General features: G+C 48.6%; 1 protein-coding gene across 1 annotated transcript in view; it reads right to left on the bottom strand.

The window, feature by feature from the left end:
* Positions 1–14,737, bottom strand: part of IGF2BP2 (insulin like growth factor 2 mRNA binding protein 2) — a gene marked incomplete at its 5' end in the record, with an annotated part of 193,384 nt that overhangs the window by 21,358 nt on the left and 157,289 nt on the right. Inside the window, 4 exon segments of the mRNA XM_014592544.1 lie at positions 3,450–3,578; positions 6,107–6,242; positions 6,544–6,666; positions 14,614–14,737. Coding sequence (XP_014448030.1) covers positions 3,450–3,578; positions 6,107–6,242; positions 6,544–6,666; positions 14,614–14,737 — 512 coding nt within the window.

The following is a 14,737-nucleotide window of genomic DNA, read 5'->3' on the forward strand; positions in this document are numbered from 1 at the left end:
GTCTGTCTGGCGAGTGCACATGCCCTATAGCAAAAACCTCTCCAAAAAAAAAAAATTTAAGTTCAGTTTTTTGTTCTAAGGCTTGTGCATTTGCGGGGGGTGGGGGTGAGAAGTCACCCCCCCGGGGGATGACCATGCTGCAGTCCCTTCTCCTCCAGTCTGTTCTTGGGATGTGGGGTGCATACACACGTGTGCTCAGCACATTCCTCAAGCCTCTGTGTCCAGGACTCAAACTGCCCAGCTGGTGGTGACACCGCTGCCTTAACCTCCACACCACGGGCCAGCTTGAGCCCAGGGGGTTTGCCAAGCCACTGGGTCCACGCCTCGTACTGTGCAGTCAGCCATGCGGGATCCAGCGCCTTATCCACACCACCTGGCCCCTGAAAAGCCTGCTTTCAAGTTTAGAAAACATTCTGTTACTGCATGAAAGCTCGCCTCGTTCTGGTCCGGAGGTTAGCAAGCTTTCTCTGTGCAGGGCGATACACTGAGTATTTAGGCTTCGCGGATCACACTCTCTGAATCCACTGACTCTCCCATTACCAGGAAGCAGAAATGGACCATACATCAATAAATGAACATAAGAGTCCCAATAAAAGCTTATTTACAAATGGGACCAGCAGGCGTAATGGGTATGTCGCTGGACCCCCAGGTAGTCACCACGATTCGAGTCGCTGACCTGGTAGCTTAAACTTATGCCGAGTGTTGTGTGTGTGTGTGTGTGTGTGTGCGTGTACATGTGTGCATGTGTGTGTGCATGCCCAACCCCCCCCCCGGAGGTGATTTCTCCTTTCTTTCTGGCATGTGCACGTGCCCTATAACAAAAACCTCTCAAAAACAAAAACAAAACTTTATTTTCAAAAATAAGTTGTGTGCCAGATTTGACCTTTGGATGATGACTTTTACTTTGTCTTATTTATTTATCTATTTTGGAGAGGTTTTTGCTATAGGGCGCGTGCGCTCGCCAGAAAGACAGAGAGACAGAGAGATAGAAAGGGAGAAATCACCCCCCAGAGGCGATGGCCACACCATGATCTCTTCTCCATTCTCCTCTCAGGATCTTGGGCACGCATGCACACACGCCTGGCGTGAGTTTAAGCCACCAGGTCTGGGACTCAAACTGCAGTTGACTACATGGGAGTCCAGTGACATAGCCATTACACTAACTGCTGGTCCCACTTTGTCTTATTTTTTAAGTTTATTTCCTCCATGAGTGAGACAGAGAGATAGAGAGACACAGAGAGAAACAACCTCCAACAGGGTCTTGATTGAAGCCACACTCAGCCCAGCCCGCTCCTGGGTGTGCCCGTCCCCAGGGCGCTCCAGGTCTGGAGGTGGGTCTGCAACAACGCTCCCTCCCACACGGGTCAGCCTCTCCACATGCTGTGTCGTGCCGCTGTGCCACTGTCCGGGCCCTGTCCACTGTCTTAGAGGATCCATTTTAGAAGTGCTCTATTTATTATCGTTTTTTCATTTGTCATAGAGTACGTGTACTTGCCAGAGACGGAGAGAGGGAGGAAGCACGCCCAGATCATGGCACAATCTTGTCTCCTCCATCCCTCCACCCCATGGGGGTTTGGGGCATCCACACACACCCGTTTGGTGTGTTTTCCACCAGGGGCTGGGCTTTGAAGCGCACGGTCAGTCATGTGGGAGCCAGCCGCCCTAACCACCAGGCCTGAGCCAGACCCTGGAAGCGGGCTGTTCTAACATGCCTTTTCCATGCCTCCACTTGTGTTACCTAGGCTGACAGGGTGGGGTGGCTTTTCAGATCTTTTCTGTGGGCTGGAATGTAAAGCCTCTCCCCCAAGAGACGAGATGTGCCTCAATTCCACCTAACTGTACCAGCCGCATCGTTCTCCAGCCCACGGCAAAAGCAGAGGGACATGCACTCCGTCGCGGTCACAGCTGCCAGGCCGCAACGGCTGCCATTCCTTCCAGCCACATCCTTAGCCCCTGCTGCCCACACAGCCAGGCTCAGCGCCGGGCCCTGCCCTTAGCCGAAGGGAGCATGGGTACAGCTGCGGAGATGGACGGGGAGATGCAAGATGACTCGGAGGAGCTGACGCAAACGAGACTGCAGGATGCGGGGCGAGCGTGCCGAGGCTGCGGGCGCCGGCTCACACCCACGACCTCTGGGTGGAACGGCACAGTGGGCTGTCCTGTCTCTCCACAGACAGAACCTATGGGACGTCGCACGATCGAGTACTCCAGGAAGCACTTCTCCCAGGAAGGGAATGGCTAAGGGCACGCCCACCCGCCTGACTCTCCCCTTTTAAACAGTAAGGACATCGGGAGAGGGACGTCTGCTCAAAAGCAGTGTGGGGCCAGCAGGTGGCATGGTGGTTAAGACATTCGACTACCACACGGCTGACCACAGTTCAAGTCCTAGACCTGGATACCTGAAAATCACACCGGGCGCATGTGCATGTGTGCCCCAAATCCTGAGAGAACTGAGAAGGGACTGTGGTGTGACCATCCCTCTCGGGGGTGATTTCTCACTTTCTCTCTCTATTTCTCTAACTCCAGTGAGCATACATGCTCTATGGCAAAAAATAACAAAATAAAACAAAAACAAAGAAAGAAAACACAACATGGTAAGAGAAGAATTAGGAACAAAAAAGAAAAAAAAGAAAAAAGCTGTCACGTGGCCTCAACTCCAATTTGGTCACATACTCGTCTCGCATGGTGCTTGCCAGCGAGGGCAACAGGATTAGAAAACACATTTAGAAATTCGCATTTCAGGACCAGCAGGTGGCATGGTGGCTAAGGCGCTGGGTGCTCCCACATGGCTGACCATGGTTCAAGTCCTGGACCTGGTGGCTTGCTCTCTCACCTTCTCTTTCTCTTTCTGTGTATCTCTCTAGTCAAATTAAAAATGAATGAATGAATAAGTAAAATTAAATAAATAATTTAAAAAAAGAAATTCATATTTCTTCTTTTTCTGTGAATAATATTTCAAATGACAAATATTTATTGAGAACCTACCAAATACCAGGCTTTGCACTGTTTAGGTACAAAATCTACGTAGTATTTTCTTTTAAAAACTGCCTGTTCAATAAAATAGAATGCATTTACATTGCGGACAAAGAAGGGGATTATCTATACATCCAAGAATCATCCAGAGCCCATAATATTTTAATAAATGGCCAATTTGCATAAGTGTTCTTTGGGCTAACAGATGCTTTTTTCAAAAACAAAAAAGCAATAAATAAGCCTCTAGATAACGGTTAGTTGGCAGTTTCTTTCCTAGGTATGCCACATGCTGTTTACCAGTGGTGCTCAGAGGCTGAGTCCTGGTGTGCCCATCCTCAGACGTGCCGCAGTCCCTCTGCAGCCCCTGGTGAGCCTGGCCTCCCAGGGAAAGCTTCAGCTCCCTGCCAGCGGGGCAGTGGCGCTGCTGCCTGGAGGCGCCCGGGCCTGGGCAGACCTCTGCTTGCTGAGCTACTTACAGTGAAGGGGTGGTAGGGGGCAGCAGGGGGAGCTCCGCGGGGCCCTGCTGGTGGAGGCAGCACAGACAGTCCTGTTGAAAAGATGCCAAGTGCGCTGAGGTTCAACCCCGGGATCAGATTGGCTTGTTGCTGGGAACAGAAATGAAGAAAAAATGAGGGGAGGAGACCAGAGAGGCCCAGCTTGCATGGTCAGCCTCCCTCTCTTAACTGGGTGGCACCGGCACCTCCTCACCTCTGCTCCAGCCCTGTGGACCTCTTCCCACCTATTGCAGAGCTGGGTGCTGCCCCTAACCTGACCACGGCAGTCCTCGAAGCTCTGCCGCTCTCGGGAGTGTTCATGTCATAACACGGTAAGTCGGGCTCTTCCTGGGGACCCAGGTCACCTCGCTAGCCTCTCTCTTGCTCACCCCATGTCTACCCTGTCTCAATCCTGCTCCTAAATATCTTCGCACATTCTCTCACATCGAGGCTCCTGTGTACACGGTCTCCCACGCAAAACATGCGCCTCTCTCCCCACACCTGGCTAAGTCCCGCTCACCCGTGGGTATCAACTTAGCATTGGTGCTCCCTCATGCAGAAGCCCCCCTTGCCCAAAGGCTCTGGTGAAAGGGCCCGGGCTGCCTTTGAATAGCACATGTCACGGGGCCCCGAACCACCCGCTGGCTGCCTCCCCTCAGGGGCAGAGACTGTCAGGGCATGTGCTCAGTGCCTGGTACACAGTAAGTACTCAATAAATACTTCTCGCATGACCGTGGGCCAGCGGGTGGGTCAGATCTGCACAGCTGATGTGCAGTTTGAGTCCTGGCCATGTGTGTGCCCGGAATCTCGAGAACGGGGAAGAGACTGCAAGGTGGCCATCCACCTAGCAGGTGCTCTCTCACTTTCTGTCTCCTCCTCACTCTGCTGAGTGTGCATGCCCTACAGCAAATTAAAACAACACAAAAACAAAAGCAAATTGTAGGGGCCAGCAGGTGGCACGGTGGTGAAGGTGCTGGACTCCTACATGGCTGACTGCAGTTCGACTACTGGATCTGGCGGCTTGCTTTCCCTCCTCTCTCTCCCTGTCACTCTCTGGTCAAACGAAAAATAAGTAAATAGATGAATAAATAAATAAATAAATAACAAAATTAAGAAAAAAGCCAACTGGAAGGCTGACCCATGGCGCAGCAGCTAAGCACTGCGTGTGCAGAGCGCGATCCCACATGGCTGACTGCGGTTAGAACCCCAGCCCTCGTGGCTTAGAGAGCACGCTGGGTGTGTGCACGCGCTCAGAATCCTCACAGGACGGAGAAATGGAGAAGAGACCGCAGCATGACTGCGCCCCACTGGAGGTCCTCGCTGCCTTCCTCGCCCTCTCTCACTCTAGCTAGTGCTCACACCCTCTGGCAATAAAAATAATAAAATCAACACCCAAACAAACTGGATTAAAGCCTTTTCTGATTCTGTCCAAGGAAAGCTCAGACTCCACCACCAGGACCGCGTACTCCAATTCCACTATCCTAGCTCGAGATGGTTCACGACTGCGTACCTTCGTCACTTATTGCTGCTTTTGTGACACCTCGCGGTGTAGTCTATACTTACACACGAGGCTGGGCTGGGAGGGGGTTTTAACTACTCAGACCTCAGGGGCAGGACGGCAGAGCCGTGCAGCCCAGCCGTCCGGCCTGCCCACTGCTGCCTCCCTGAACACTAAGCTGCTCTCTGATGCTTTCTTATCCCTGCTGAGGTCGCCCAGTGCCTTGCCTCCTTCTAGACTGCTTGGGATAGCGACCAGAGGTCCTTTCCATCCCGTTCCATGTACACGATCTCGTAATTTCGTTATCCACCGCCTGGTGCGCGACTCTGGCACGGAAGTGGATTATTCTAGGTAATGCCCTCAGGCGACAAGGTCTAGAATACCCAGACCCCTTTGCAGCTTTTTCAGGTGTTCATAGAAAGAGTTGTTCATCGTACGGTGTCACAAGTCCACAAGAAGGAAATGAGACTGTCGGATGACACCTCCACAGATAACTATGTCTAAGTGTGGGGAGAAGATCACCCTGCTGTCTCCACCTCCACTGAGAGTCCAACCCAGGCCTCCCACGCGGTCCCACCTGGGCAGCATGGCATCTCAGCAGTGCCCACCACTGTGGCTGGGACCTAACATGGGTATTTTTTTAACTTAAATATAACAGATTATCTCCCGTTTTCTCCCTCTGCCTCCCTTTCTCATGAAAGAAAGATACTTAAAAAGAAAAAGGAACAGGCCAGTAATACAAATGCTTGGAAAGCAGGGAAACATCCCCCTTCCCTCACACACCAGCTGTTTCTATGTTTGTTTATAGCTCTCCCGTCACTCTGATCCACAGTACTTTACCTAACCGTGACTCTAGTTACGTACTTTTAGATCTTGCTTTTATTCGTAACTACCGAAGACTTTTCTTATCTCACGATCTTCGAATGCCTGCACGGTATTTTCTGCCACGTGTGTATTACAGCTGCCATCACGTGCTGGCTGGGTCCTGGCCTGCTTCGATGCCGTGACCCTGAGCAGCGTGGAAGCACCTGCAGCTCTAAGCTAGGACGCCCTCACGTCAGCTGAGCGGCGGTTGTCCCCAGGAACACTTGGGGCCAGCTTTAATCCGCGTGGGCACCCGGGGGGGAAGGCCCACACTTACGTTCACGGCCAGCATGTCGTTTTCGAAGGCCTCGCGCAGCTTCTTCATGATCTCTGCCTCGGCACTGGCACAGGCCTCGACCGAGCCCTTCACAGTGATGGTTCTTTCAGGGTTGTAGATGCTCAGGTCCTGCAAACTGGCCAACGGGAAAGAGGAATTTCCTCGTCAATAGGAGATGCTAACTCGCAGAGAAATCCCAAACCAGCCTTGGTGAAGGAGGCTGAGTTCCCTCATAAACACACTGGGGTGGAGAAACTATCTTCTCGCAAATCTTCCTAGGGACTCGATCACCCAGGGGGCCTTCCCTGAGGATGGTGGAGACGGTTACGTCACTTAGGATTATACCCCCATTCTAGAGAAGGGCAAGCGGAGGACGGGGGTGTGTCGCTTCACACCAGCTCCCACCACTGGCACCATCGACCGAACGGGTGGCTTACGATGAGATGGTTATCTTGGTCCCTGTCTCATGTTCGATCTTCTTCAAATTTCGGCCTTCTTTTCCAATCAGCCTTCCAACCAATCCATTGTGGGCCAAGATTTTCAGAGGAATCTCTTCAGCTCTAAAAGACACGAACAATGACTTAGCACTGAAGATGTGCACCATGGCTGACAGGAGACATCACCCTCTTCCTTAGAAACGGGAGTTACGCTGTTCAGGTCCAGCGGCCGTGGACTTTGGAAGCCAGGTCCTTCACCACAGCCAGTTCATAAATTTTGATGAACATAAGCCAGATCAGGGTAATTCTTCTCCCTTGTAGTAACCAATCAAAAGGGAGTCCATGAGAAACACCTGGCCAGGGAGGCCTGAGGAAATCTGCAGAGGCACCACAGGAAAGCTGTTCTTGTTCTTAAAAAGGCACAAGTGAGAGGGATGTCATTAACATGGCAGGGGCTGTTTTTCTCTTCTAAGATTTTGCCAGAGAGCATGTGAGGCTCACTGAGAGGCAGAAAGACAGACTCGGACAGGGAGGCACGGCCAGGGTGCAACGCCTACGCCTCCACGCCGCCCTGCTTTACGGTTTGGGGCACACATGCACACGTGCCCGGTGTATCTCAAGTGCTGGGTCTAGGACTTGAACCACACAGTCATTGGCTGTGTGGGATCCAGCTGCCTAAACCATAAAGCCATGGGCTGGCCTGATTATTTTTATAGAAGTTCAAATCTTAACAAAAAACTTATCAGTAGTAAAAAGAAACAGGCGGGACCGGCAGTTAGCGTAATGGCTATGTTGCTGGACTCCCATGTAGTCGACTGCGGTTCAAGTCCCAGACCCGGTGGCTTAAAACTCATGCCGGGCGTGTGTGCGTGCATGCCCAAGATCCCGAGAGGAGAACGGAGGAGAAGGGATTGCAGTGCGGCCACCCCCCCTGGGGGGGTGAGTTCTCGCTTTGTCTCTCTGTCTGTCTGGTGAGCGCACGCGTCCTATAGCAAAAACCTCTCAAAAAAACAAAAAAAAAAAAAAAAAAAGTAACAGGCAAGTATGGCTCAAAGAACGAAAATAAAACTAAACAAAACCCTAAAAAATGATGATCTATGAGCTGACCAAGAATTTAAGATAATGTAAAAGGGGCCAGCCAGGTGGTATGTTGGTTAGGGTGGCTGGATCCCACGTGGCCGACTGTGTGGTTTGAATTCTGGATCCTGAAGCTTGAAAACCATGCTGGGTGCATGTGCATGCCCAAAACACTGAGAGAACAGAGGAGAAGGGATTATGGTGTGGTCATCCCCCAGGGGGTGCTTTCTCTCCCCACCTACCTCCAGTGAGTGCATACACTCTAGAGCAAAATTTAAAATAAAAATAATAAAATGACTGTAAAGATGAGTTGAAAGAACATAGATAGCTAAACAAACTCAGAGTAATGATACATGAATAAAACGTGAGTACTCACAGGGACAGAGACCATTAAAAAAATGAACAGACACTTCAGGGCTAAAAAATACAATAACTGAAAAAAGAAATTCTTTAGAAGAGTTCAACAGCAGGCTTGATCTGACAGAAGAACCAGCAAACTTGAAGAAAGGTTAATTGATATCATCAAGGTAGAGGATTTTTTTTTTTAATAAAAGAATAACGTGAAGAGAACCTAGAAGACTCATGGGGAACACAATCAAGTGGAGCAGTACAGGCATAATGAGCCCCAGAAGGATAAGGGAGAAGTTAGGGGGCAGAGAGAGCTTATATCAAGAAACAATAGCCCAAACTTCCCAAATGTGAGCAAACAGACAGGTCAAGAAGCTTAAGAAATTCCAATGATAAAAAAATTCAGAGAGATGGCCAGGTGGCGTGACAGTTAAGGTGCTGGACTCCCACATGGCCAACCACAGTTCAAGTCCCAGAGCTGGTGGCTTGCTTTCTCACTCACTCTGTCTCTGGTGAGCGCAAAAGTTTAAAAAAATAATTATTTTTTAAAAAATTCAGAGAACCTGGGACCAGCAGGTGGCGTGGTGGTTAAGGCGCTGGACACTCCCACATAGCCAACCAAGGTTCAAGTCCTGGACCTGGTGGCTTGCTTTCTCACTTCCTCTCTCTCTCACTCTCACCCTCTGGTCAAATTAAAAAATTAATGAATGGGGAACCAGCAGTTAGTGTAATGGCTATTTCGCTGGACTCCCACGTAGTCGACCGCAGTTCGCGTCCTGAACCTGGTGGCTTAAAACTCACACCGGGCGCATGTGCATGCATGCCCAAGATCCTGAGAGGAGAATGGAGGAGAAGGGATTGCGGCGTGACCATCCCCTCTGGGGGGTGATTTCTCGCTTTCTGTCTCTATGTCTCTGTCTGTCTGTCTGGCGAGCGCATGCACCCTATAGCGAAAACCTCTCCAAAAAATAAAAATCAATGAATGAATAAATTAAAATAATTAAAATTAAAAAAAAAATAAAAATTCAGAGAACCACACGAAGACTGTTTAAAGTCAAAGATAAAGAGAGTACCTTTTATTTACTTATTTATTTGATAATTGTCAGAGGGTGCCTGTACTTGCCAGAGAGACGGAGAGGGAAGGAGAGGGACAAAGCGCCACTAATGAGCCGTGGCCAGGCTGCCACCCCTTCCCCTTCCTCTCAGGCCTGCCGGGACTGGGGCGTGCACGCACACATGCCTGGCATATCTGTCACGTTTCTGGGACCAGGATTTGAACCATGGTTGACCATGAGGATCCGGTTTCCTTAACCACTAGGCTAGAAGGTTGCATCCCGGTACACATAATTTAAATGACGAAAACATGAAAAAGTATGTATCTATGTTAATGGGTGCTAAGAGATAAAGATGAAATTGGTAATCCGGGGATGGAGCGGGGCTGTGAGAGAGCAGAGATGCGATAGTGTGTGACTGAAGTTTCGCTGCTGGGACCATGGGATGGCGTAATGTTGCATCGCTGGATTCCCACGTATCTGACCGCGGTTCGAGTCCTGGAACCAGCAGCTTGAAACCCACACTGGGCGCGCATGTGCGCATGTATGTGCCCGAGACCCTGAGAAGGGAGTGAGGAGAAGGGATGCAGTGTGACCACACCCCTGAGGGGCAATTTCTTGCTTTCTGTCTCTGTCTTTCCAGAGAGCACACTCGCCCTATAACAATCTCTCTCCAAAAAAAGAAAAATAAAAAAGGTTACGCTGCTATCACTTTAAACTAGAATGTTATCACTTTTAAGATGTTTTGTAACAAAATGGCAATAAGAAATCCATCCCTATCATTAATTCATTTAAATCTAAAAAGAATAAACTCCCCAAACCAAAGATATAAACTGGCTGAATGAACTAAGAAACCCAGGACTCAACTACACACGGTCTACGGGAGACTCACATCAGCTGTAAGGACACACACAGGCTAGAAGTGAAAGGACAGAAAACGGGATTCCACAAACGGTAACTACAGGCAAGGAATGGCTAGACTAGCATCAGAAAAGCAGACTTCGTGTAAAGAGCTGTTGCGAGGGACGAAGAAGGACATTAGGTGATGGGAAAAGGACACAGTTCACCAGGTGCCGTAACTGATAAGTCACCAGTGTCACGCACTCAGCCCCAGAGCGCCTAAGCCCATGAAGCCGACCTGGACGGACTGAGGGGAGAAGCAGTCCTCACCACCACGGCAGGGAACTCCGGTGCCCCCGGCAGTAACGGATGAGCAACCGCCCGGGAGGACAGGCAGCAAACAAAGGACTCGGATGGCTCCACGGACCAGCTCCACAGAGCACTCCGGCCACAGCAGAGCACGCGGGAACGTCTCTGGACATGGCGCAGTGCGGAACGGGGTCTCAGCCAGTTCAAGTGGCCGCAGTTATGCAAAGTTCCTTTTCTGATCTCAGTAGAATGAAACTAGGTATCACTAGCACAAGGGAACCTGGAAGTCTACAAATACATGGGAGTTAAATAAATGACACACTCTTATACAGCAAACAGGTCAGGAAAGTCATAAAGGAAATTAGAAAATAACTCGAGACAAATGAAATAAAAAGACAACACACTAAAACTTACAAATGCTGCGGATGCATGTTAAGAGAAAAGTTTGGGGGGACCAGCAGTTAGTGTAACGGCTATGTCACTGGACACCCACATAGTCGACCGCGGTTCGCGTCCAGGACCCGATGGCTTAAAACTCACGCCGGGCGCGTGTGCGTGCATGGCCAAGATCCCGAGAGGAGAATGGAGGAGAAGGGATTGCAGTGTGGCCATCCCCCGGGGGGTGATTTCTCGCTTTCTGTCTCTCTGTCTCTCTCTGTCGGTCTGGCGAGCAAAAATCTCTCAAAAAAAAAAAAAAAAAAGAGAAAAGAGAAAAGTTTGTAGCTGTACATATATCATTCAAAAAGAAGAAAGAGGATCAGCTGGTGGCATGGAGGTTTGGGCGGGTGGATCGCACATGGCTGACTGAGTGGTTTGAATTCCAGACCAGGCAGCTTGAAAAACACACAGGGTGGATGTGCACGCGTGCCCAAAATCCGAAAGGAGAAATGCACGAGGAGGGACTGCGGTGTGACCATGCTCCATGGGGGTGGGGTGCCTTCTCACCTTCTCTATCTGCAGCAAGCTCATGTACCCTGTAGTGAAGGAAGGAAGGAGACAAAAAAGGCAAGGAAGGAAAGAAGGAGGAAAGGAAGGACAGATCTCACCTGAAAACCTAATTTCATTCCTGAAGAAATTAGAAAACATGGACCAGCAGTTAGTGTAACGGCTATGTCACTGGACTCCCATGTAGTCTACCGCAGTTCGTGTCCCAGACCCAGTGGCTTAAAAAAACTCACGCCAGGCATGTGTGCATGCATGCCCAAGATCCCGGGAGGAGAAGGGATTGCGGTGTGGCCATCCCCTTGGGGGGAGGGAAAGGCAATTTCTCACTTTCTGTCTCTGTCTCTCTCTGTCTGTCTGGTGAGCGCATGCACCCTATAGCAAAAACCTCTCCAAGAAAAAAAAAAAAAAAGAAATTAGAAAACAAAGAGCAAACTAAGCCCAAAGCTAGCATAAGGAAGGAATAATACAGATTAAAAATGAACAAAATAAGGAATAGAAAAAATAACAATCAACAAAATTAAGAGTTGGTTTTTTAAAAAGATCAACCAAACTGAGAAATCTGTAGCTAGCTTGACTAAGAAAAGAGAGAGAGAGAGAGAGAGAGAGAGAGAGCAAGAACACTCAAATAGCTAAAATCAAAAATAAAAGAGGGGACATGTAACCAATGCCACAGAAATAACAAGTATTATATGAGAGAAGTGTGAATAATGATACAGCAACAAACTGGGTAATCTAGAAGAAATGCATCAGTTCTTAGAGACAAACAACCTACCAAGACTGAATTATGAAGAAATAGGAAAGACGACCAGACCAATAAGAAGGAGATTGATTCAATAACTAAAACACTCCTAACAAAGAAAAGTCCAGGCCCAGGGCCTTCAAAGGAGAATTCTACCAAATTCTAAAAGCAATTAACACAAAACCACCTGGAATATTTCCAAAATTGAAGAGAAGGGAACATTTCTGAGCTCATTCTATGAGGCCAGCTTTATCCTGATACCAAAAATATGACCAAAAAAAGGGAAAGCACAGACAAATAATCTTGAATATTGATGCAAAGGTTCTCAACAAAACTGAATTCAGGGCATATTAAAAGGATTATATGCTATAACCAAATGGGAATTATTCCTAGAATGTAAAGATGGTTCAACACAAACACACACGTACGTACACACACACACACACACACACACACAAAGTACTGCTGGGCTTGCTCCATGGCACACTGGTAAAGCACGCCTTAGAAGAAGCTGGATCTTCGGGCCAGCAGGTGGTGTGGTGGTTAGGGCGCTGGACTCCCACATGGCTGGCTGTGTTTGAAATGAATTCAAAGCTCCAGGTAGAGTAAATAATGCCTAAGGAAAAAGTTCGAGTCCCTTGTGAAATCTGAGAAAAGACTTACAATGGTCTCCTTTTTTTCATTTATTTCTTCCATGAGCAAGACAGAGACAGACAGACAGCATCCCCAACAAGGTGTTGATGCGGGAATGTACCCTCAGCTCCGGACAGGCCCGGATCTTGGCCACGTGAGTGCCCAGAATGCTCAGAGGGGTCTCTCCTCAAAGTGGAAACCGTCCCACGGGCTCAGCCTCACGCTCACCACTCAGCCCCGCGGTGTTCTTCTCTTAAGGGTGACTTCCAACTTCCAGGTCTGAACACTCGTGTTTGCCAGTACGTGCTAAGTAACCCTTACGTTCAATTTGTCTCCCACTGTTCCTCTATAAAACTGTCACTACTGTCCAAAATTGGATTTTGCCAAACTGACCTAGTCTTTTTTTCCCATTATTTCCATCTATTCCATTACCATTAATTGGTCTATAATAAAAATCTATTCATTTAGATGAACGTATTTGCCATTCTAATTGATACAACCCTTGTTACACTATAGAATCCTAAGATGTATTTCATGAAAGAAAGGGAGATTAAAAAAAACAACAGAGGAAGAAGAGTCAAGTAGCAACTTGGAAACCAGTGGAAATGTAACCCATTTTTTAAAAGAATTATTTTATTTAACCTTATTTGTCTACTTATTTATTTTAATTTTGACCAGAGAGGTGCAGAGCGAGAAGGGGAAAGTGAGAAGGCAAGCCGCCAGATCCGAGACTTGAACCATAGTTGGCCATGTGGGAGTCCCATATCCACCATATCACTTGCTGCCCTGTAACACCTTTCTTTTTTTTTTTTTTTTTTTTTTTTTTTTTTAATTTTCACTTTAAGAGAGATTCTTGTTATGGGGTTCATGCACTCTCCAGAAAGACAGAGACAGAGACAGAAAGTGAGAAATCACTACCCAGGGGGATGGCCATGCTACAATCCCTCCTCCTTCATTCTCCTCTCAGGATTCTGGGAACGCACGCACTCGCACCCAGCATGAGTTTCAAGCCGCCAGGTCCGGGATTCAAACCTCAGTTGACCATGTGGGTGTTCAGCGACGTAACCATTATACCATTTGCTGGCCTCTATAACCCAATTTTAAGAGCATGAATGGTTTGAAGTCTGGTGGGAAAGGCCTTTCTAGAACAGTAAATGATGACTTTTGTGACGACATATGTTCTATACCTGCATTGTGTAAAATACCATAGCCATTAAGCTATATATATGGCTATTTCAGTTTGAATGAATTTAAACAAAACGTTTAGTTCCGCACCAACAGGTGGCATGGAAGTTAAGACTCTAAGCATGTGTACGAGTGTACTAAAATCCTGGCAGGAGAATGGAAGAGAAGGGACTGCAGGGTGGCCATCCCCGCTGGACAGAGCTCTCTCACTTTCCATTTCTCTCTCCCTCTGTGGTGAACACACACACCCTACAGCAAGAACTAGAAGCAAAACATTAAGTTCCTTCATGGAATCGGTCACATTTCGTGTACTCAACAGTAACGTGAGGCTCCTGGCTACCTTCCTGACAGGCAGACCCAGAACACTTCCATCCCTCCAGAAGGTTCCACGGGAGAATACGAGTTTACACTTCCTACCAATGGTGACAGCAACGGGGCACGGAAGCAGAGTCACCAAGAAAACACACAGCCACATGTGACTATAAAAGGCCAGATTTCTTGAACATTCTCCTCTCCCAGTCCCCTGACTGAAAAATAAAGTTAGAGCCTTTAGAACGTGCGTGTGTGTGTGTGTGTGTGTGTGTGTGTGTGTGCGTTAAACGAAAGAGAACTTACTCTATTCTCTCTCTCTTTTTTTTTTTTTTTGGGAGAGGTTTTTGCTATAGGCCACGTGTGCTCGCCAGACAGACAGAGACAGAGAGAGAGACAGAAAGTGAGAAATCACCCCCCAGGGAGGATGGCCACGCCGCAATCCCTTCTCCTCCATTCTTCTCTCAGGATCTTGGGCACGCCACACACGCGCCCGGCCTGAGTTTTAAGCCACCGGGTCTGGGACGCGAACCGCGGTCGACTACATGGGAGTCTAGCGACATAGCCATTACGCTAACTGCTGGTCCTACTCTATTCTCTCTTGAGTGGTCTGGGTGTTGCATGCAAACTTACAGTTTGGTCTCATCAGCTTCTTTCTGCATGATTTCAAGAATCATGCGGCATGCTTCAGAGGTCCCCTCTGGGGTGGCATGGATGGTGACAGGCTTCTCTGCGGCCCCAGAGTTTTCCTTCCTGT

This window comes from Tupaia chinensis, unplaced genomic scaffold (genome assembly GCF_000334495.1).
Source record: "Tupaia chinensis unplaced genomic scaffold, TupChi_1.0 Scaffold000708_1, whole genome shotgun sequence".
Classification (NCBI taxonomy): domain Eukaryota; kingdom Metazoa; phylum Chordata; class Mammalia; order Scandentia; family Tupaiidae; genus Tupaia; species Tupaia belangeri.